The sequence below is a fragment of the Salvelinus sp. IW2-2015 genome, unplaced genomic scaffold (genome assembly GCF_002910315.2).
Source record: "Salvelinus sp. IW2-2015 unplaced genomic scaffold, ASM291031v2 Un_scaffold1131, whole genome shotgun sequence".
Taxonomy (NCBI): domain Eukaryota; kingdom Metazoa; phylum Chordata; class Actinopteri; order Salmoniformes; family Salmonidae; genus Salvelinus; species Salvelinus sp. IW2-2015.
In genome coordinates, this window is record NW_019942744.1 from 216819 (window position 1) to 241837 (window position 25019).

General features: G+C 42.5%; 1 protein-coding gene across 1 annotated transcript in view; it reads right to left on the minus strand.

Annotated features, from left to right (window-relative positions):
* The window catches only part of LOC112069842 (integrin alpha-3), a 42495-nt gene that overhangs the window by 13055 nt on the left and 4421 nt on the right, over nucleotides 1–25019 (minus strand). The window contains exons 2-3 of the mRNA XM_070438736.1: nucleotides 2766–2893; nucleotides 2382–2473 (exon numbers count right to left, since the gene is read on the minus strand). Of these exons, the coding sequence (XP_070294837.1) occupies nucleotides 2382–2473; nucleotides 2766–2893 (220 nt within the window). The remainder of the gene's footprint in view (nucleotides 1–2381; nucleotides 2474–2765; nucleotides 2894–25019) is intronic.

Here is a 25019-nt window from a genome sequence, read left to right on the forward strand (position 1 = left end):
TGTGCAAAGTAGAAATATAAATAATGGGGTGGAAAGGAGCAAAATAAATAAATACAGTAGGGGAAGCGGTAGTTGTTAAGGCTAAATTATAGATAGGCTATGCACAGGTGCAGTACTCTGTGAGCTGCTCTGGCAGCTGGTGCTTAAAGCTAGTGAGGGAGATAAGTGTTTCCAGCTTCAGAGATTTTTGCAGTTCGTTCCAGTCATTGGCAGCAGAGAACTGGAAGGAAAGACGACCAAAGGAGGAATTGGCTTTGGTTGGGGTTGGCCAGTGAGATATACCTGCTGGAGCGCGTGCTACGAGTGGGTGCTGCTATGGTGACCAGTGAGCTGAGATAAGGCGRGGCTTTACCTAGCAGAGACTTGTAGATAACCTGTAGCCAGTGGGTTTGACGACGAGTATGAAGCGAGCGCCAACCAACGAGAGCGTACAGGTCGCAATGGTGGGTAGTGTATGGGGCTTTGGTGACAAAACGGATGGCACTGTGATAGACTGCATCCAGTTTGTTGAGTAGAGTGTTGGAGGCTATTTTATAGATGACATCACCGAAGTCGAGGATCGGTAGGATGGTCAGTTTTACGAGGGTATGTTTGGCAGCATGAGTGAAGGATGCTTTGTTGCGATATAGGAAGCCGATTCTAGATTTAATTTTGGATTGGAGATGCTTAATGTGAGTCTGGAAGGAGAGTTTAGAATCTAACCAGACACCTAGATATGTTTAGTTGTCCACGTATTCTAAGTCAGAGCCGTCCAGAGTAGTGATGCTGGACGGGCGAGCAGGTGCGGGCAGTGATCGGTTGAATAGCATGCATTTAGTTTTACTTGCATTTAAGAGCAGTTGGAGGCCACGGAAGGAGAGTTGTATGGCATTGAAGCTYGTCTGGAGGTTAGTTAACACAGTGTCCAAAGAGGGGCCAGAAGTATACAGAATGGTGTCGTCTGCGTAGAGGTGTATCAGAGAATCACCAGCAGCAAGAGCAACATCATTGATGTATACAGAGAAGAGAGTCGGCCCAAGGATTGAACCCTGTGGCACCCCCATAGAGACTGCCAGAGGTCCGGACAACAGGCCCTCCCATTTGACACACTGAATTCTACCAGAGAAGTAGTTGGTAAACCAGGCGAGGCAATCATTTGAGAAACCAAGGCTGTCGAGTCTGCCAATAAGAATGTGGTGATTGACAGAGTCGAAAGCCTTGGCCAGGTCGATGAATACGGCTGCACAGTAATCTCTTATCGATGGCGGTTATGATGTCATTTAGGACCTTGAGCGTGGCTGAGGTGCACCCATGACCAGCTCTGAAACCAGATTGCATAGCGGAGAAGGTATGGTGGAAATCGAAATGGTCTGTAATCTGTTTGTTAACTTGGCWTTCGAAGACCTTAGAAAGACAGGGTAGGATAGATATAGGTCTGTAGCAGTTTGGATCTAGAGTGTCACCCCCTTTGAAGATGGGGATGACCGCGGCAGCATTCCAATCTTTGGGAATTTCAGACGACACGAAAGAGAGGTTGAACAGGCTAGTAATAGGGGTTGCAACAATTTCGGCAGATAATTTTAGAAAGAGAGGGTCCAGATTGTCTAGCCCGGCTGATTTGTAGGGGTCCAGATTTTGCAGCTCTTTCAGAACATCAGCTATCTGGATTTGGGTGAAGAAGAAATGGTGGGGGCCTTGGCGGGTTGCTGTGGAGGGTGCCGGGCAGTTGACCGGGGTAGGGGTAGCCAGGTGGAAAGCATGGCCAGCCGTAGAGAAATGCTTATTGAAATTCTCAATTATAGTGGATTTATCGGTGGTGACAGTGTTTCCTAGCCTCAGTGCAGTAGGCAGCTGGGAGGTGCTCTTATTCTCCATGGACTTTACAGTGTCCCAGAACTTTTTTGAGTTTGTACTACAGGATGCAAATTTCTGTTTGAAAAAGCTAGCCTTAGCTTTCCTAACTGCCTGTGTATATTTGTTCCTAACTTCCCTGAAAAGTTGCATATCACGGGGGCTATTCGATGCTAATGCAGAACGCCACAGGATGTTTTTGTGCTGGTCAAGGGCAGACAGGTCTGGAGTGAACTAAGGACTATATCTATTCCTAGTTCTACATTTTTTTTAATGGAGCATGCTTATTTAAGATGGTGAGGAAGGCACTTTTAAAGAATAGCCAGGCATCATCTACTGACGGGATGAGGTCAATGTCATTCCAGGATACCCCGGCCAGGTCGATTAGAAAGGCCTGCTCGCAGAAGTGTTTTAGGGAGCGTTTGACAGTGATGAGGGGTGGTCGTTTGGTCGCAGACCCATTACGGATGGAGGCATCTAACAGAAGACGGTTAGGCCTATCATTAGCATCTCTATATGTTTCCTGTTCCTGCAGACAATAAGTTACTCACCAGAATTCTGCCCCCTGGCTGTCTTTGGCTGGCCACGGTTACCCCCAGCCACATATCCTCCACTCTGTCCTCACCCTCAATGAGGTCAGGGTCTGAAAGGTCACAGTATATCACACCACTCATCACCACTGTGCTTTGAGTTTCATAACAACACAACAAAAAGGCATTTGTTTTAGGAATCAGAACAAATTACTTATGTTCCTCTTCAAATCCCTTATTGCAGTTGATTTGATATTAACATTTCCTCTGTGGTGTTCTAGATGGATAGTACCTTTGTGGAACAATCAGTATCTATTCTTAGTCCAAATTTACTATAATATTTCCTTACATTTTTAAAGCACAATTAGCAACTCTGAGCAACAACAGCAAAAACACAATGCCTACCTGAGCCAATCAGGTTCATCCTGGTGCAATCTGATTGGGCAACGTTTACAGGGCAGGTATACACATCTCCTGTTTCACTGGCCTTCACGCCAGACTCTGCCTTCTCTTTGGGTGCGCCAACAAGTAGTCTGTGGATCCAAACAAGACAAAACAAATCTGCGTTTACATTTCAACCCCAAGATTAGCCATCTATAGTAGATTAGCCATCTATAGTACAGTATGTTAAACTCTCTGACAACAGGGCACCACACGCATGTCTGCAGGAGATCAGATGATACCCWGTGGTGTAGTGGCAGGTATACGCAAGCATACGCCGTATACACACTTTTTTTCAGTGGGCATTGCGTATACTCCCTTCTTAATCCCCACAAGTAGTTTACTCGAGGTATACGCGGTATCAATGAACAAGGCTGATTTAACACATCAGAATGTGTCGGTTCAAATGTTGATGAACTATATTTCTCCATTTTAAGCGCACTGCGTTAGAGATCGAAAGATGCAACACCTATTATGGGTTGCTAACATGACYAGGATAATGCCTTTGGCTGCTAAACAATGAAGGAAAGCTGATTTGAAAAATAGGCCTATAGAACAGGAGAGCACATACGAGGTTTCTAAAACGTTTCCCTCAACATTTCTACGGTCTTATTTTGGCTTGGCTACTTTGAAGCAAGGTAAGACATGCCTCATAMTATGAAGTAAAACATCCAGGTTTCAAACAATTAAGGAACAGGAAACATATAGAGATGCTAATGACAGACCTAACYGTCTTCTGTTAGATGGAAAGGCTTTCCCAAAAACCTTCTCAATGAAATGCTAAAGYWGCCTATGCCTACCTGGCAGAATGATATGATTATTTGCATCAATCCAGTGGCCATTTGTTTTGCAAGCTCCATCTCATGTCCGCTACAGAAACAMTACTATCGAAATAACAGTGCTAAGTGCCTGCACACTTGAATTAAAGGGAAACTACAACTCAAGTGGTCTCCTGATGTGGTTTAAGCATTGATGTTGACTTAGAACTTCCAATTATTATAGTATTTTTTTTTAATCAATTTATAAAATGTGACTTTGAGAGCTAAAACCTGAAAGAAATGGGGAAAAATCAGAAACCCATGAATTTCTGACTCATTTGACATCCTCGTTCATCTATTTTAATAGTAGGCCTACTATTAGACTACTTGCACAGTACATCTTGGCTTGTCCTGACTGTGAAAGACCAATATGGGATTCATCATTTTAGGTAATTCAGAGTATATGTCACTGTTTCTCAGAGGGCGACTTTACTTCGCCGGGCAGGTCGTTTGGGAAAATGTTAGCAAAATTAGAGTATATCCACTACACCATTGATGATACCATGTTAACAATGCGTATCCACTGATCCATTGATAACTGCCACCTAATTGGCAATCTGATCAGAGGTATTTCACCATACAGACATGTGGCATTGTGTAGCGGAGAGAGTAGTAATTCAAAATGTCTTGTTTCCTTTAGACAGTCAAATATATGTATTTGGATTAAAATGTGTAATAACCAAACAATTTGAGCTGTCCTCCCTTGCTTCAATAAAAGATAGATGTAACACAGATGACTGCCCCTGTGGAATAGAGCGGCAGGCAGCCAAGCCAGGATGTGTAGATTCTTCCCTATCTCACTCTCTTTCTCGTTGATATGCTGTACACACTGCAATGAGGTGGGTACTGATGAGGAGGAGCCGGGGACAGGTCAGACACAGAGAAGTCAGACTGGAGAGAGGTAGAACGAGTAAACAGAGGAGAGACTGGGGAGGAGGGGCGAGGAGGGAGAGAGACGGCAGCCAGACAATGACAGACGGAAGACAGGGAGGACCAGTGAGGAGTTCTGAACTGAAGGGCACCTTTCTCCTCCCATCCGTCCCTCCGAGCTGTCTTATCCAGTTTGGGGGGTCTAATTTAATTTTGTCGCCCCCCTCCCCTCACCCAGGACCCGGGTTGGGTTGTGTCATGTGACTCTAAATCAGGTTTGCCTGACCAGGAACGAGGAAATGAGCATGTCAAGTAAAGGGTAAGTGAGCTGTGGCATACAAGGACAGCATCCAAACAACTCAAGTCAATCAGTCTCTTCTCCTTTAATTCATCATTCCTTTCTCTCTTTCTCTCTCCCTCTCTCTCTCCAATACGTCTTATTCATAATTCTCATTCATAAGTCGCTTGGGATGTGGATGGGACATTGGAGAAAGAAACATCAAGCAATTCCACGCAATATTCATTCATAACAAGAATGCATTATAGCAAAGACACTACTGTGGCACACAATGATTCTATAAGGAATCCAGAAATGGGAAAAGTGTCAAGTGAGAGCTCCTCTGGGTTAAGAAGATCTGTACATTTGTAGCAACAAAGACAGATATTTCAGCTTTGACTGTAGTATCTAGACCCTGGCAGACATAAATGTTCAGAGCTCATCAGTCAAGTTGAATAAATGCCAGTCGTCACCAAGGCGATGACAGAGATAATAGGGAGGACATTTACTGACTTCCACCAATCAGGCTGTCTAGTTACACAGATAATATTATCACAAATGCCACTGGCCCACTGGAGAGAAGGAGTAGAGATACACATACCAGAGAGTAGAGGAGGATCACTACTGATCAGTGTGTGTGTGTGTGTGTGTACTTGCATGCATGCGTGCGTGTGCGCTTTGTGTGCGTACATGTGCGCTTACGTACCTACTTATGTAACAAACACAAGGTAATTGTTCCACTCATCTGACATCTGACCTGGGAGTGCTCTCCCGCTACTTTAGCAAAAGGAGCTCCAGGCCTGGCAGCTGGGGGTATGTCATACAGGTAGCAGGGGGTACTAGGAAGGAATGCAACACTACCAGCAGACAGGCTAATGATGTCCATGCCGGCGTGCTCTGCATGCTCTCCATTCTCACTGTACTGTAAGACATAACAGAAGAAAGAGTCCTTCAAATTCTTTGAGCGTTTGCKTGAGCCTGCATTGAGTGCCTGATGGGCCAGGTTGGTGGTTTTTTGGAATAATCTATTGGTTTATTGAGCCAGGCAAGCRCAATCGAGCACAGATAAAGTATTTGAAAGGATTTCAAATACTATTTGAACCCAGGCCTGAAAAGAAGACATGATATTASAGCTAATCAAGCCCTGATGTGTCTTCTCTACGGAAAACCCTCCATGAATTTCTCATGTCATCTCTTGTGAATTTAATGTGATAACGTGGCAACGTGTACAAGCAACATGTGAAAACATTTGAGCACATGTGAAAACATGATCTCATTTGAAACAAATGTGCCAACACGGGGATGCAACATTTCAATGTGATACCATGAAACTACGCGTGACAACATTTTAACGTTTTTCACATCAAAATGCAATTCCACATGYGAGAGTTAGATTTTCACGTGAACATTTGTCACGTGAAAGTGCAAATTCAATTTTCACTTGTGAAAGTTTTTCATGTGTGAATGCTAATTCCACATGTGAGTCTACAATTCACATGTGCGGTGAAAACATGCTATTCTCCTCACATGTGAAAAGGTGGTGTTAACATTTAACATGGGAACTCTACACTGAGTGTATAAAACATTAGGAACAGCAGGTGAATCCAGCTGAAAGCAATGATCCCTTATTGATGTCACTTGTTAAATCCACGTGTATCAGTGTAGATAAAGGGGAGGAGACAGGTTCAAKAAGGATTTTTAAGCCAAGGGGACAATTGAGACATGGATTGTGTATGTGTGCCCTTCAGAGGGTGAATTGGCAAGACAAAAGATTTAAGTGCCTTTGAACAGGGTATGGTAGTAGGTGCCAGGATTGAGTGTGTCAAGAACTGCAACGCTGCTSGGTTTTTCACGCTCAACAGTTTCCCGTGTGTATCAAGAATGGTCCACCAACCAAAGGACATCCAGCCAACTTGACACAACTGTAGGAAGCATTGGAGTCAACATGGGCCAGCATCCCTGTGGAACGCTTTCGACACCTTGTAGAGTCCATGCCCCGACGAATTGAGGCTGTTCTGAGGGCAAAACGGGGTGCAACTCAATATTAGGAATGTGTTGTACTCTCAATGTACATTGAATACATGTGAACATGTAGTTTCACATGTGAACAGCTGAACTCACGTGTCTCTTTTGTTTTCACATGAACATTTCAGCTCAACATGTGAAAACAGTTATTTCGCAAGTGAAATTTCAGTTTTTTTTGTAAGGGAACTAATGAAATGCTATCGGGGTTTTAAGGTAGGTGATACGCTGTTGAGTTGAATGTGTTATAAAAAAAAAGGTGTACAAATCTTTAATCATTGACAATATGATTGCATTTGACATGATCACTTAGTACTGACTTTTCAATATGACCTCACCTGGGATTTGAACTCACAACCTCTGGATTACAGTGATCTTTCTGCTGCTCGTACACATTCATTACTTATAACATATCTCTGCACTTGGAGAAAGAGTGTCATCTGCACTGCTATTTTATTCACCAGTTAATCTTACTGTTCTCTCATCATTGATTTCATTCACTTATCTTAGCAATTCAAGGGTTTTCTGTATAGTTGACTAGGGGCGTATTACTTCAAAGGGTATGTCAGTCGTCTCAAATAAAACTGTCAAGGACCTCGGCGTTACTCTGGACCCTGATCTCTCATTTGACGAACATATCAAGACTGTTTCAAGGACAGCTTTTTTCCATCTACGTAACATTGCAAAAATCATAAACTTTCTGTCCAAAAATGATGCAGAAAATGTATCCATGCTTTTGTTACTTCTAGGTTAGACTACTGCAATGCTCTACTTTCCGGCTACCCGGATAAAGCACTAAATAAACTTCAGTTAGTGCTAAATACGGCTGCTAGAATCCTGACTAGAACCAAAAAATGTGATCATATTACTCCAGTGCTAGCCTCCCTACACTGGCTTCCTGTTAAGGTAAGGGCTGATTTCAAGGTTTTACTGCTAACCTACAAAGCATTACATTTTTACATTTTACATTTTAGTCATTTAGCAGACGCTCTTATCCAGAGCGACTTACAGTAGAGTGCATACATTTTATAAAACATTTTTATTTTTTATTTTTTTTACATACTAGTAGAGTGCATACATTTTTATTACATTTTTTACATACTGAGACAAGGATATCCCTACCGGCCAAACCCTCCCTACCGGCCAAACCCTCCCTAACCCGGACGACACTATGCCAATTGTGCGTCGCCCCACGGATCTACATGGGCTTGATCCTACCTATCTTTCCGATTTGGTCCTGCCGTACATACCTACACGTACGCTACGGTCACAAGATGCAGGCCTCCTAATTGTCCCTAGAGTTTCTAAGCAAACAGCTGGAGGCAGGGCTTTCTCCTATAGAAGTACATTTTTATGGAATGGTCTGCCTACCCATGTGACTCGGTCTCAACCTTTAAGTCTTTACTGAAGACTCATCTCTTCAGTAGGTCATTATTATTTTTTTACTTGCTATATTGTATTTACTTCGCCACCATGGCCTTTTTATATTTTTATTTATTTATATATATATTTTGTTTGCCTTCACCTCCCTTATCTCACCTCACTTGCTCACATTGTATATAGACTTATTTTTCACTGTATTATTGACTGTATGTTTGTTTTACTCCATGTGTAACTATGTGTTGTTGTATGTGTCGAACTGCTTTGCTTTATCTTGGCCAGGTCGCAATTGTAAATGAGAACGTGTTCTCAATTTGCCTACCTGGTTAAATAAAGGTGAAATAAATAAATAAATAAATAAAAAATATGATTGAGTGTAGTCTGGCCCAGGAGTGTGAAGGTGAACGGAAAGGCTCTGGAGCAACGAACCGCCCTTGCTGTCTCTGCCTGGCCGGTTCCCCTCTCTCCACTGGGATTCTCTGCCTCTAACCCTATTACAGGGGCTGAGTCACTGGCTTACTGGTGCTCTTCCATGCCGTCCCTATGAGGGGTGCATCACTTGAGTGGGTTGAGTCAATGACGTGATCTTCCTGTCTGGGTTGGCGCCCCCCCTTGGGTTGTGCTGTGGCGGAGATCTTTGTGGGCTATACTCGGCCTCCCTCTAGTGGTGTGGGGGCTGTGCTTTGGCAAAGTGGGTGGGGTTATATCCTGCCTGTTTGGCCCTGTCCGGGGGTGTCATCGGATGGGACCACAGTGTCTCCTGACCCCTCCTGTCTAAGCCTCCAGTATTTATGCTGCAGTAGTTTGTGTCGGGGGGCTAGGGTCAGTCTGTTATATCTGGAGTACTTCTCCTGTCTTATCCGGTGTTCTGTGTGAATTTAAGTATGCTCTCTCTAATTCTCTATTTCTTTCTTTCTTTCTCTCTCTCAGAGGACCTAAGCCCTAGGACCATGCCTCAGGACTACCTGGCATGATGACTTCTTGCTGTCCCCAGTCCACCTGGACGTGCTGCTGCTCCAGTTTCAACTGTTCTGCCTGCGGCTATGGAACCCTGACCTGTTCACCGGACGTGCTACCTGTCCCAGACCTGCTGTTTGCAACTCTCTAGAGACAGCAGGAGTGGTAGAGATACTCTTAATGATCGGCTATGAAAAGCCAACTGACATTTACTCCTGAGGTGCTGACTTGTTGCACCCTCGACAACTACTGTGATTATTATTATTTGACCATGTTGGTCATTTATGAACAATTGAACATCTTGGCCATGTTCTGTTATAATCTCCACCCAGCACAGCCAGAAGAGGACTGGCCACCCCTCATAGCCTGGTTCCTCTCTAGGTTTCTTCCTAGGTTTTGGTCTTTCTAGGGAGTTTTTCCTAGCCACCGTGCTTCTACACTGCATTGCTTGCTGTTTGGGGTTTTAGGCTGGGTTTCTGTACAGCACTTTGAGATATCAGCTGATGTAAGAAGGGCTATATAAATACATTTGATTTGATTACTCCTGACGTTTTCCTTGGGTTTATTATACAAAGTCCAAAGTGTATGAATACAGGAGCAATCAGTCACTGACACATAAATAGTGGCATAGCAGGATGATCAGAATGCTGTGAAGCAAGAGGTTGAGAGTTCAAATCCCAGGTGAGGACATGTTGAATAATAATGACTATATAAATAAACATACATAATGTAGTCATATGTAAGTGGGAAACACTGTGGCAACTTCGTGACATCCCTGGGACATCCTAGCACCTTTTTGTTTGCAGGGCATCATGTGACAGTTTAAATCCACATGTGAAAGGTTATGTGAAATATCATCACATGTGAAGCGTTCCAAAACGAAATGGTTTCACATGCGAAATCATGTGTTTTTTCCCCCGTAAGGTTTATGCCCAATTGCCCACTGAACATACCTCGTACGCAATTGCATAGGCAGCCTGCCTTCTTCCCTGCTATATGATATTACATGCTTGGACAGGCTGCTTTGCTTGCTTGGATTGTTAGGATATCATCCGTGTTTGGGTTGTTTTTCTTCACTTCAAAGTATTTTCTAATGTTTTGCACCTTTGTTCCTAGCAACTGCCCTGTGATACACAGTATAGGGGGTGAATCTGAATTCTCTGGTTCGATTCTGATAGTTTAATTTACAATTGTTTAAGTGGAGCTCTTATCAACATTCTACTATTTGAGTACACCGGAWTTAAACCTACTCAAGCCAGTGGCTGTTATCATGGGAACGATTGAGCCTTTTGCGGGTTGGGTTGGGTATAAACAACAACATGAGCCTCGTTTGAAAAGACTGAAAGCCAAAGGTGCTCAATTCCTTTAATTCGCATAGCCTAACCTTTCTAACGGTGTCATTGTCATGAACAGTGAACAAAAGACACATCGCCAAACCCCTTAAGCAAACACACTCATTCATGTAATAGAAACAGCGAGAGTGCATTCACTTGTGCTACTGCAGGCAACGTTGTGGGCGACTGAAATGAGAGACGCATAAAGGTCTCCGATTGAGTTGCATTGGACTCGGCTGCATGGGAACTCATGCTAAGACACGTCACAATCACTTATTAATTTKATCTCTGAATCTCAAGCCAAATCCTTCAGCGATGAGGTGGGAAATCAGGGATAAAGGGGAAGATATGGCACAGTTCACAGTCAGGCTATGTGTAAACAGACGTACTATAGACCTACTGTGCACACACACACACACCTCCTAGTCCTAACCATCCCATACCGTACAAAGGTCACCAATGACAACGCTCAGGGGGGAGAGTTGGCAAAGTAGAGTAAATAAATGACTAAGATATCTACATGAACACTAGATATCGTGAAAAGGCATGCCCAGTAATATGAAGTTMGCTTTTTTCCGGGGTGGTGTTTCTTAAGGCCTAAGCTCTGCTGGGTTTGAATGCACTTCCCTTTGTAGCGCAAGACTCACATCAATGAACTCTCAATGTTGTGTGACTGGAAGCAAAGTCTATCTGTAAATGTCACAGGGTGATAAAGCACTTCTGCCATCTTCCCAATAAGTGATTTTACACTGGAATCTCAATTTTGAATAATCCTCTCACAAAACCCCTAAATCCAAAGGACTGAGACAGGGGTTCGACCTCTTAGTAGCTTGGCAGGCCATCACGGTGAGTAGTCGACTGAAAATTCCACCACACCTTTCCGAGGATGCTACTAAAAATGAGTAACCCACTTCTTGGCAATCAAGAGAACTAGTGGTTTAATAAGTAATAGAGAGAACAGAGGAAGCATAGCAAAAGGACTTATGTAGCTGGCTGGTAGACTGAATCATTTCCTCTCCCATACTGGCCCAGTGCCCTGGCACACACAGTAAAACAGAAAAACAGACCACTATACCTGAGACAGGATGTGGCTGATGACCTCATGGTACATACTGGAACTTGTTTTACTCTGTGGTGAATACCAGGACTATAGCCAGGTGGATGAAGTATTTAGAATGGACTTGTTGATTTAACGCTTGGTCAGTTTGCTGTGAAAAGTGAATGTCCAAGATTGATGTTCATGGATGGCAATGTACTGTATCATCAACATGGCTGTTGTGTTACCTCTCTCACAAAGTAGTACGATAACTAATAGTTATCAACAAAATGTTAGCACTAGCATTCACTAACTTACGTGACCTGGTCTTTTCAAACATGGTTTTGGTAAAAAGGCATGGGTTATACAGTTGAATTCGGAAGTTTACATACACCTTAGCCAAATACATTTAAACTCAGTTTTTCACAATTCCTAACATTTAATCCTAGTAAAAATTCCCTGTCTTAGGTCAGTTAGGATCACCACTTTATTCTAAGAATGTGAAATGTCAGAATAATAGTAGAGAGAATGATTTATTTCAGCTTTCATTTCTTTCATCACATTCCCAGTGGGTCATAAATGTACATACACTCAATTAGTATTTGGTAGCATTGCCTTTAAATTGTTTAACTTGGGTCAAATGTTTCAGGTAGCCTTCCACAAGCACAATAAGTTGGGTGAATTTTGGCCCATTCCTCCTGACAGAGCTGGTGTAACTGAGTCAGGTTTGTAGGCCTCCTTGCTCACACATTGTGTGAGTCAGGGATTTGTGATGGCCACTCCAATACCTTTACTTTGTTGTCCTTAAACCATTTTGCCACAGCTTTGGAAGTATGCTTGGGGTCATTGTCCATTTGGAAGACCCATTCGCGACCAACCTTTAACTTCCTGACTGATGTCTTGAGATGTTGCTTCAATATATCCACATAATTTTCCTGCCTCATGATGCCATCTATTTTGTGAACTGCACCAGTCCCTCCTGCAGCAAAGCACTCCCACAACATGATGCTGCCACCCAAGGGGTTCACGGTTGGGATGGTGTTCTTCGGCTTGCAAGCGTCCTAATTWTTCCTCCAAACATAACGATGGTCATTATGGCCAAACAGTGCTATTTTTGTTTCATCAGACCAGAGGACATTTCTCCAAAAAGTATGATCTTTGTCCCCATGTGCAGTTGCAAACCGTAGTCTGGCTTTTTTATGGTGGTTTTGGAGCAGTGGTTTCTTCCTTGCTGAGCGGCCTTTCAGGTTATGTCGATATAGGACTCGTTTTACTGTGGATATAGATACTTTTGTAACCTGTTTCCTCCAGCATCTTCACAAGGTCCTTTGCTGTTGTTCTTTTCGCACCAAAGTACGTTCATCTCTAGGAGACAGAACGTGTCTCCTTCCTGAGCGGTATGACGGCTGCGTGTCCCATGGTGTTTATACTTGCGTACTATTGTTTGTACAGATGAACGTGGTATCTTCAGGCGTTTGGAAATTGCTCCCAATGATGAACCAGACTTGTGGAGGTCTTGGCTGACTTCTTTTGATTTTCCCATGATGTCAAGCAAAGAGGCACTGAGTTTGAAGGTAGGCCTTGAAATACATCCACAGGTACACCTTTAATTGACCCCAATGATGTCAATTAGCCTATCAGAAGCTTCTAAAGCCATGCATCATTTTCTGGAATTTTCTAAGCTGTTTAAAGGCACAGTCAACTTAGTGTATGTAAACTTCTGACCCACTCGAATTGTGATACAGTGAATTATAAGTGAAAATATCTGTCTGTAAACAATTGTTGGAAAAAATTACTTGTGTCATGCACAAAGTAGATGTCCTAACCGACTTGCCAAAACTATAGTTTGTTATTAACAAGAAATTTGTGGAGTGGTTGAAAAACAAGTTTTAATGACTCCAACCTAGGTGTATGTAAACTTCTGACTTCAACTGTATATATTTACTGTGAGGGAGAAAACTGAGGCCTGGCTTTGAAAGTGTAGCTAAACAACTGGCAACATGAGGGTGGCCTGAATACACAATGCAATATAAGATCACCATGGCGATAAGCTCCTGAACCTGCTGCACGGTCGTCAGCGACAGCTAGGCCTGACAGAGAGAAGGAAGTGAAACTGCCTGTAGAGAGAGACAACACGGACGGCTGATCACCACATTGTCCCCTGCACGAATGCATCCACGAGACTAAACATAGCACCTCTCTGTCAACGTGTAGGGCCACATCGAAAGTCATTCAGCACAATCAACAGGATTGGCTTCTTTAGGCATTCCAGTGTATTCAGTGATTCCTGTACAGAGCAACACGGTTGAAGACATGAGATCAAGATCAATCTGTTTCACAGAAGAAGAAAAAAGTTCTAAAACAGCAAGTGGTTTACATGGCTTCCCACATGAATAAAGAATTATATCTTTACCCTCACAGAGATTCTAAAATAATGTAAATGTACTTATTAGAAAGTAATCAAAAATGTYCAGGCAAAATGCACTTAGAACTTTAATTAGGATATACCAAAAGGAACACAGAGTGCTGCAATCGTAAACGTTGAAGTAGATTACGCCCCAATTGAAAGCACAATGACATGTCATGTCCTGTTCTGTCTCCGCAAACAGAACAGCTCTAAATCAGAGATATCACACAGCCATCACATCACAGAGGGAAATGGAAAGAAAAGTGGCAGTGAAAATGACATCAGTCCGAACTTCAGAGAGATTATTCTGTAGCTTTCACAGACCTCACGTACACAGGCAGCACACAGCAGTGTTTCCAGCAACACAGTGTTTCACACAGCTTTCAGGACAATACAATGTTTTCTGCCTGTTGCCATCAAGCTACTCAAGCCTCATCCAGATGATGTTGGATAAACAGAGTATGCTTCGAAGATTGACATGTTGATATTTTGAGGCAATACAGAGAGAGAATCTGTGCCTAAAATGTACTTGATTGATACAAAGAAACAGTACATTTTTTCACACACAAAAAAATATACTTTCTAAGTGTCCGTTTATTAAAACAATTTAAACAATAATCATTGTAAATTATTCACATTTATGCATTCCTCCTTTGTCTGTTTATTCTGCAACTTTGCATGCATGGGTCCAAAAACAAACATGAACAAAAAGAGACAGCCATGTGATTAGGTTACAGTATTGAGCAGCCACTGTAAGCAGAGGCCAAACAAGCCAAGGCCTCTTTCTAACTCATGTGTTAACTAATAGACAGACTAAATCAAGTCGGACAGGAGACGCGGCTGGAGTCCAGAATGAAACACAAGCCAGACGTGTATATCTCATTCATTATGTGGAATTACCTGGTGTCGGAATCGACTCTCTTGAAAACAAATACTACTCCCGGTCAGAACCATTAACCTGACTATATGCCTCTGTCTGTCTGTCATGATGCACACACTCACACACACACAAAGAGAAATCCCTGAAAATGTAGATGCCAAGGTTGTTTTAGCCCTAAGGTCATTTGAAATACTATCTACCAATAAAGACCAGTAATGAGCTGACCCCTTACCGTGTTGTTTTAAGCGACTTTTAAAATAAGCATGTTTAGTCTGTCAGATCTATAGGTAATGTCTGATGAACCTGTAAACATGATGAATCACTAGTTGGCTGTTTTWCCTCAAGGCACGGAAGGAGACAGAATTGGGGGGTGGGGCGTTCGGGGGGACTAAATAATAAAACATACTTGTTGTGTTATCATTGTATTATCCTGTAATTCATAGTATTAAAACAATTATGAAATCAGTCACTCCTACCGTCATGGTAGATCAAAATGTCATAGCTGGGTATCTTGAGTGCACAAAATCAACAAGCCACATGGTGACTAAATCACATGGTGTGAAGTAGCTCAGGTCTCTCACAGAGCTGTCAAATCAACAGCAGGTACAGCAGTGTTCATGGAAGTAACCCCGCTAATTCTGCCCCTTGTGTTGACAGTCTGGAATTTATCGCATCAAAGTGTCAGGTAACCCGACCCAGGGCCTGGCTATTGTCCGGAGAAACAGATAACACTGGAGTGGACTGTCAAGACTAGACTTCACCGAAAGACAGGACACGATCAATTGTCCGATGCTCAGAAATAAATCATGATTTAAATCCGAACATGCTGTAGGCTACGTTTGAACGGATGAATCAATGAAACAATCATCACACCATACGCAAACACAATGAATAGGCCTGATAATGAGTAGACAATAACAGCTAGCACAGAAGTACAGACCAGGTGTGATGTAGGAGCACCACTACAAAAACCACATCCCGGTATCTGATTAGAGGTCCACCAGAGTAACATGAGCTAAAAAAATGTTTTAATTATTTCAACCAACATATGGAGAAGTCATCGTCATGGTGCTGTGGGACAGGACAGGATACCCTATTACAGTCCAGACCTGGGTTCAAATACTATTTGAAATCTATCGATTGCTTAAGAGTGCTTACTTAAGACTTCCTGGAGAGCCATGTGGACAGGGTTTGCAACTGAGGGACTTTCTATTGTTTCCATGGCAAAGGGCAAGCTCAATCAAGTGCAGCTGAAGTATTTGAAATGATTTCAAATAGTACCCGGGTCTGTTACAGTGTACAGCCAAGACCGGAAAGAATGGGTTACTATGAAGGAAATKAGTGATTTGTCTGCAGGTCAAGAGGGCTGACAGTGTGGGTATAAAGCTTTCATTGACAAAAAAAAAGTTTCCCGGGGTCACATTACTCCTCCACCGGAACCTTTTGTGTCCGTGAGACCGACAGTGGTGGAAGTGGAAGGGAGTTTGTAAACGTTTTGACTGCTGTGGAAGTCTGGAATAAAACGTGGCATGCCAAATACAACCTTTGAACTCCCCACCTGGAGTTCGTAATAAGGGGCGGTGTGTCTCTCACGTTCAGTTATGTCATGTTGGAAAGAAAGCTCGGGAGGACTCTCCAGATCCAATTTCCCCTTAAATTTAAGAACCGACAAACTGGAGGACTCGGGAGCCTCTCTGTAAAGGGAGAATGTCAAGAATCTTTTTATTTAATCATTATTTTAAAAGACCCCTGAGGTTAGAAATCCCTTTTTGTAAAGGCAACCTGGGATATTTACCCCACAGTAGACATATTGCCTACTAGTCAAACAACATCCGCCAACTGTATGACTTATTATCTCACGTTCGTTCTGTTGCGGTTGATACAGTGAAAGCGACCACAGAGGCCACGAAAAAGGAGCCTTTGAAACAGGGAGAATGTGAAGAATCTTTACTCCCACAGCAGACAGTCAAACAATGTCAGACATTTCAATGAGTTATGTTCCTTTCTGTCTGTTCTGGATGGTACAGCAAAACCGACCACGAAAGGTCTGCTTCCTATAACACTCAGAGCCGGAGCCCTGTCCATTCTCTTGAGTTACTATTATACATCCCAAATGGTACCCTATTCGATATATAGTGCACTACTTTTGACCAGGGTGCAGATTGGGGCGGAAGCCTAACTTGACAGGTGCTTCCTGTTGTAGTGATGTTTCGAATCTCTCCAGTTTCCCCACAGAGCATTAAATGGGCACCTCACTTTTTATCTCCATATTGGAAAGTTGACACTGGTATGGTGCTGGAAATAATGAATGTGAATTTAAAAACAGGTGAACTGTCCCATTAACATTCATCTGCCTCTCATTACCTCCCTCTCATTAGCACCTGACACAGCGATGTTACAAACACCCCACCTCAACCCGACTCAACCTGACCTAGCAGGTTCAAGTGTAGTACCACACCACTTAGGATCATTAGCCCGTTAATTGATGTCAACACTGTCAGCCGTTTTAAATGTTCGTTGCTGTAATTACTATGTTGTACTTTAGAGAAATGATCTGGTATCTTTAAAACACAAGACAAATATGGGTAGGAGTCAACAGCATGCAAGTATGGATTTGGTTTTGTCTGAAATGTATAGATAAGCATGAGCAAAAGAGTTGTCAAATCGCTCCACTTTAAAACCAACCAATTAAGTGAAACGAAGATAGGACTGCTGACGCTAGCATTAGTAATATCACCCATTAAAAAGGAAGTCATTGAGGGACAAGTATTTCAATCACCCAATCGTAATCAGGCTACAGGGAGCCCTTTCATTCTGTGAGTAAATCACTCCCATCCCCTGGGGTCAAGGACCCAAGGGATTTCCTCCTCTGCACTTCCTGACATGACAGCACTGGTGACATGCAAGCATAATGGTATGTCCCTGACTTAAACCACCACAACTTTAACCTGGACATCATTGGACATCACGGACATCATAACCGCCATCGATAAGAAACATTACTGTGCAGCCGTATTCATCGACCTGGCCAAGGCTTTCGACTCTGTCAATCACCACATTCTTTTTGGCAGACTCGATATCCTTGGTTTCTCAAATGATATCCTCGCCTGGTTTACCAACTACTTATCTGATAGAGTTCAGTGTGTCAAATCGGAGGGCTGTTGTCCGGACCTCTGGCAGTCTCTATGGAGGTGCACAGGGTTCAATCCTCGGGCCGACTCTCTTCTCTGTATACATCAATGATGTTGTCTCTGCTGCTGGTGATTCTCTGATAACCTCTACCAGACGACACCATTCTGTATACTTCTGGCCCTTCTTTGGACCTGTGTTAACTAACCTCCAGAGAGCTCAATGCCATACAACTCTCCTTCCGTAGCCTCCAACTGCTCTTAAATGCAAGTAAAACTAAATGCATGCTCTTAACCGATCCCTGCCCCCTGCTCGCCCGTCAGCATCACTACTCTGGACGGCACTGACTTAGAATACGTGGACAACTACATATACCTAGGTGTCTGGTTAGACTCTAAACTCTCCTTCCAGACTCACATTAAGCATCTCCAATCCAAAATTAAATCTAGAATCGGCTTCCTATATCGCAACAAAGCATCCTTCCATCATGCTGCCAAACATACCCTCGTAAAACTGACCATCCTACCGATCCTCGACTTCGGTGATGTCATCTATAAATAGCCTCCAACACTCTACTCAACAAACTGGATGCAGTCTATCACAGTGCCATCCATTTTGTCACCAAAGCCCCATACACTACCCACCATTGCGACCTGTACGCTCTCGTGGTTGGCCCTCGCTTCATACTCGTTGCAACCCACTGGCTACAGGTTATCTACAAGTCTCTGCTAGGTAAAGCCCCGCCTTATCTCAGTCACTGGTCACCATAGCGCACCACTCGTAGAACGCGCTCCAGCAGGTATATCTCACTGGTCAACCCCAAACCAATTCCTCCTTTGGTCGTCTTTCCTTCCAGTTCTCTGCTGCCAATGACTGGACGAACTGCAAAAATCTCTGAAGCTGGAAACACTTATCTCCTCACTAGCTTTAAGCACCAGATTCAGAGCAGCTCACAGATTACTGCACCTGTACATAGCCCATCTATAATTTGCCAAAACAACTACCCTTCTACTGTATTTATTTAGTTTGCTCCTTTGCACCCCATTATTTCTATTTCTACTTTGCACATTTTCCACTGCAAATCTACATTCCAGTGTTTTACTTGCTATATTGTATTTACCTCGCCACATGGCCTTTTTTTTTGCCTTTACCTCCCTTATCTCACCTCATTGCTCACATGTATATAGTACTTTTTTTTTTACTGTATTATTGACTGTATGTTTTGTTTATTCCATGTGTAACTCGTGTTGTTGTATGTGTAGAATGGTGTGCTTATCTTTGGAAGGTCGCAGTTGCAAATGAGAACTTGTTCTCGTCCATGGTTCATTAGTGCATAATATTTTTAGAGGTTTAGGCTTTTTACTGGTTGTATGGGTTTCATTTTTTTATGTCTTTGAATCTTGTGATAATTTTTTATAATTCTATATGTATAAAACATATCCTAAAAAATATTAGAGATTTGTGTGTTACACTTACTTGAGAAATCTGTGATTTGAGTCCAACTGGTCCTAACACAAATGTATACAGGCAAGAACATTTTACATTCAGTAGTCCAATGGCGATAGACTTGTGGGAGAGCAGTGACATTGTTAAACCAAACATACAGCAGTCTACCAGCCTACGCACAGGATGTATAAGCTACTTCCTAGTCCTAAATTTCCTTCCTAGTGCTAAATGACTTAAATGTAAATGTAAATTTAAACCTGACAGTATTCCGTCAGCCAAGATCCCTCTGCCAATTTTACAGCAGATTATTAGAGGGATGGACCACACCACATGTACTTTCATCTGTGTCAGATGGTGCATTTAATTGATATGGCGTGGGGGTTTACGTATGGATTTCCATTAAAAGCTCATTCAATTAGTTGGAATAAAGGCGAGGAGAGAGAGAGAGAGGCTCAACTGCCATAATGTGTTTAAGGTTCTCAAAGAGCCTCCATTGACCTGCATGTCAACTCCTGTCCAGTTCAGATGAGGGTCTCAATGGTCACTGAATTAGAAAGCTTTATCACGACGGAAGTACAGAAGAAGCAGGCTTAAGTACAGTTCAGTATCAGTACAAAGGAGTTGAACTTCAAGACATGAAGCGCTAAGACAAATGGTACACTTACGGTATGTGCTATGTTATACAACGGGTAGGTCTAATCCTGAATGCTGATTGGTTAAAACCGCTTTCCAGCCGGTGTCTATTCCACAAGTTACCACCGGCTAAATCTATGATGTTAAAATGTCTATTTACTCTGTTCCATCTGACTGCGCAATCCACTGTCTCATCAGCCCAGCCAAGCAATTTATACATTTGATCTCCACTATGAAAAGCATCTAGACATTATTTCACATTTCTTTTAGACTTCTGTCTCTCCAACATTTGCAACATTGTTTCAATATTCTAATTCTTTCTCCAGCTGTCCCATAGTAATGAACGTGTCGAGAGTCGGGGCGAGACAGGCAGGCAGTGTTTCTCAGCCAGTAGAAATCAGGAGTCAGCTCGCATCATTTTTATGGATATATACAAAGAAATGTAAATTGAAAAAAGGTMAAACGAAACAAAGTGCAGCTATTTCGCAGTCTTTCCAGCTTCAGTTTGAAGTGATTGTGTTAGCGGTGTTGTTGGCTAGCTCCTCTGAACAACAGTGTCCTAACGAGAAAGCACATTTTCTATGCCAGATGGAATCATTGCCTCATTAGCTCATTGTTATGGATGTATCCAAATAAATGTCAATAGAAAACACTTAAATGCAAATGCTGCTACTTTGTTGTTAGTCTGGCTGCTTTTTGACGTGACTGTAAGTTAGCCGTAGTTGGCTAGCTAGCAAGCAAGGGATAAGAACGTTGCCAACCAGTATGGCAATGGAACATTTAGAACGAAAGACTGGGTCACATCCATAGATACAGAACAAAAAGACTGAATGACTGGGTTGCGTATCTGGCAGCCGAACCAATAGAACGAACGACCAGCCGGCTTGGGTAGCAACCCTAGATTTGTGTCGGGACTATATMTTGTGGAAGGATTAAATAGTATGAATAAATTAATCAAAATAAAGTTTTTAATGAAAATATGTCAATCATTATTTGAATATGTTGGTAACCTGTTGTATAAAATTGATAATGCCCGCGAAACCGGTGTTTAGAGGATATATTRGCACGGTTTGCCAGCCCTTGACTTCGTCTCGTGCCTACGAACACCCGTGCCAATATATCCTCCAAACACCGACTTTGAGTGCAGTATCACTTAAATATCAAACTACAATATACACATCATTCATTCCACAGCTGTTTATCATTTTAATTAATTAAAAGTGTATTAATCAAAAAATATAGTTTTATATAAAAACAGGTAAAAATGTATTAACATTTTTAAAAAACAGGTTAACACCATGTGCTAATGAATGCAACACATATTTCGCAACCATTCCTTATCTTTCATTAAAACAGGTGGTAAATGGAGGGTTTTAGGAAACAAAAACAATGTTGCCTTACTGTTGTTAGTACTGTACCTCTTTCAACCAAATGGTTTGCTGGGATACAAAAGCTGACGCGATAGCTGCTGTCACCTCTTTATATTGAATGGTTTGAACCAGTTACGTTCTCATCATCTCTTTACAGGGATAGAGATGTTGAAGCAGCTGGATCTGAGCCAAGCACAGTATTACCCTTTGCCCTGATGGTTCCCTATTGCATCATGAGGTATTCTAAACGCATTATTAATGCCTCGACACATTCATATGAGGGTTGATTTGACTGCTATAATTCCTACAGTACTTCAGGTCAGCTTAACCCGCCATAAAAAGGGGCCAGACACCAGCAGCTTTCCTTTTTGGGAAGAACCAGCTCTAGGGTATCTTACTTCTCCCTTAGTCAGTCTTTAAAGCTGCAATATGGAAGTTTTTTGGGCGACGGACCAAATTCACAAAGAAATGTGTGCTATAGGTCTGTCATTCTCATTGAAAGAAAGAACAGGAAGCATAGAAATAGCACACCTAGTCTAAGAAGCGGTAGGCTTCTTAGACTAGGTGTGCTATTTCTATGCTTCCCGTTCTTAAGTTTATTTTTGCATTCTTTTACTTTCGGTTTTGTACACCAGCTTCAAACAGCTGAAAATACAGTATTTTGGGTTATGGAAAGTATATTTCACAGCAGTTTATTTTTTATTCTCTACACTATACTTGCTTGTTTTGTCAAATAAACTGAAAATAGGCTAACTATTCTAATTTTAGCAACCAGGAAATGGCGGAGCGATTTCTGCATAGTGCATCTTTGAGGAAGTCTCTCTGTTTTTTTGTCGGATATCTAATTGAATCACTATGATATAGGAAGAAAGAGGGAAGGGGACATACCAGTATCCTGGCATAAGAGAGTAAGTCCATCACCTGGTGACTGAGTAACCGCTAACACTRTAACCCTCTTGTAAGACAAGAGTTGCTGTGTGTCACTTGACTTGAATCCAACACAGATCTGAGACTGGCTTGTCAGTCGTCAGAACTGATCTTCTCTAATTCGAGCTGCATTCCAGTCGGAGCCTGTGTGCGGACGACACTATTGATCAGCCTATTGATTCAGAGAACCAACTAGCTCCTGGAGCTGTCTGACAGATCGCCCAATGAGGAAATCTCCCTGAGTACTCCCAGCCATTCCACTTATTTGATGAATTCCCTTACTAGCACACCTGATCTAATCCACAACTAATCACCAAGCCTTTCATCAGTTGAATCAGGTGTGCTAGGTGGTCTGGAATACATCAAATACATGGAGCGGCTGAGGGTACTCAAAGAGAGATTTGGGAAATAGTTTGTGCATGAAGTATAACACTTCTTCAGTCCCTTGGGCCTACAGATCATACGACAATTGATAACACGGACAGGACACACACACATTTGAACACAAATATATACAAATGATGGCGTGTAGGGGTATAACTGTAATATCCCTGTACAGTAAGTGACCTTTGTAAGAKAAATAATTAGGTTACCAATGTAGTGCCTCAGTTCTCTCTATTAAGAACTACTTGGCAGACCCCGGCTTTGCTAGACCGGTCAAACTGAATGCAAGCCTTGCTTCTCAGTGCACTCGTGATTTCATTCCCATCTACTGCAGTAAGATCCAGATTACTTTGCTTTATACAGGCTTCTCCAGGCTGTGTTGTGGCTTGTCTCTGAGGACATACCCTGCACATCCCCAACAAAACCCTCTAAACCCCACACCAAACCCATAGGGCTATGCAACAGCAGCTCTACGAAGAMATAACCCGCAAGTGTTGCCTCAGAACCATTGGGTTGCCAAAAGTAGAAATMAGATCTGTGTTTTGGCCGGGGTTACACAAAGCAACCTGCACACAATTTTAGTTGCAAATGGCAAGTAAACATCACTTTTAGGGGCAACTTTGTCCAACACCGTAACTAGGGCATGGAGTTTTTTTCAGACCAGGAAACTGGACAGTAGTTTTTCCTARTGAGGTCATATGGTCAGGAAAAACCTCCTGKCCCAAACAATAACAGCCCGGCCCCCAGGCCATGTGTTCTCATGTCTTCTCTGCAGACACTGAACAGCCTTTTCCTAGGGGACCATACAACAGGAACCCAGCCCAGACTCTTCCTCCTGCCCTGACCAGCAACCAGGAAGCCTTCAGACAGACCCATCCATCCAGGCCACATAATACCATCATAACCCAGCCACAGCCACACAATACAGGGAGGACACCATTAGAGCTAGGGTCATTTTCCTGACAACATGACCTGACCAGGACAAACTCTTGCCCTTAGACGGCCTATCACATGAAGAGCTGCACATTTTCTCTCCCCATACCTCGTCTCAATATCATAGACACTTCTCTTTGAAGGGCTACTCGACTACGGTCATATTGGTAAGTCGTGTATGCAACCACCGSCCGGTGTCTTCCATAGATGGCATGGGCAACTACACAAGAATGTGTGGAGGAGACATAAACGACAAAACAGCTCATCACATCTGTTAACAATAAGGATGTTGCTSCTATGAACTCGTGAAAGACTGAGAGTCAGAGGTAACAACTAAAATGACAGAATGAGAGCAATGAAATAAATCACTGACAAGTTCAACCTAAGAAGAATACCGGCATAAATGCAACATTTTGAGGGGGGTGCGTGTTAGRGACATGAGCTAACATCATATTCTATAAAATCATAATGAATTGCATACGGCCCTAACACCATAATTAATGGCTGAGATGTTTTTCCAAATTACTTAACTTGGCACCGTCTCATCACCCACTGARGCTTTGCTGAAGACAACCCACAACTGAAGAAACACATTAAAAAAATATTTGTAGACTTTTTTTTCCAACTTCATATTTATAATCTCCAGCTACAACATATGTGAAAATGGCTGGTTCCTATGTTTTGTGGGAAAAAAGATAASTGTTTCCAATGACATCCTCTGTGYGCATCGTGATTTTAACCAATTATGAGTAAGYATTGCCAACTAATTGTCTTCTAACTGGTTGATGAAGTCATTGGATACACAAATCTTCCTCTATCTTTTTTACTACAAAACATAGAAAYGTGSCATTTCCACATATGTTGATGTTGGGGWGGTGCTGGAGATGATGAATATGAAGTTGAAACATTTTGAAATGTCCCTTTAACAAAGCTCCTACTTGACTGAACACTATCCACAGCCCTCCTTTTATGAGTAATTTCGAGGAAGATACGTGCGGCCTATAATTGAATTGTTCGCCCACATTTTGGAACATGCTTTGTGTCTGTGTCAAATGGGAGATTCTAAGTCAAATGGCCAGGATTGCGTGGGTAGTGATCACATACACAGGCCGACAGTATACTATACAGAGTGGTTACGTAGCTGGGCACTGCTTTACAGTTTAGTTAAGTCATCCTAACAAGACATTACACACATAAAACACACATACAGATAGACACACAAAAGATACAGAGTCCTACATGTGTTTCTACCTAGATTCAAGAGCACGACAAAATCCTGCGGATGATGTTAGGTAAACCACGTGCCCTTTCCCATTATGTTTGACCTCATGTTGGACGTACTACGCAGAGCTAGAGATGTTCAATCTTGGGACTCACCACATTTTCCCTACAATGCTGATGTCGGGCCTTTCAAT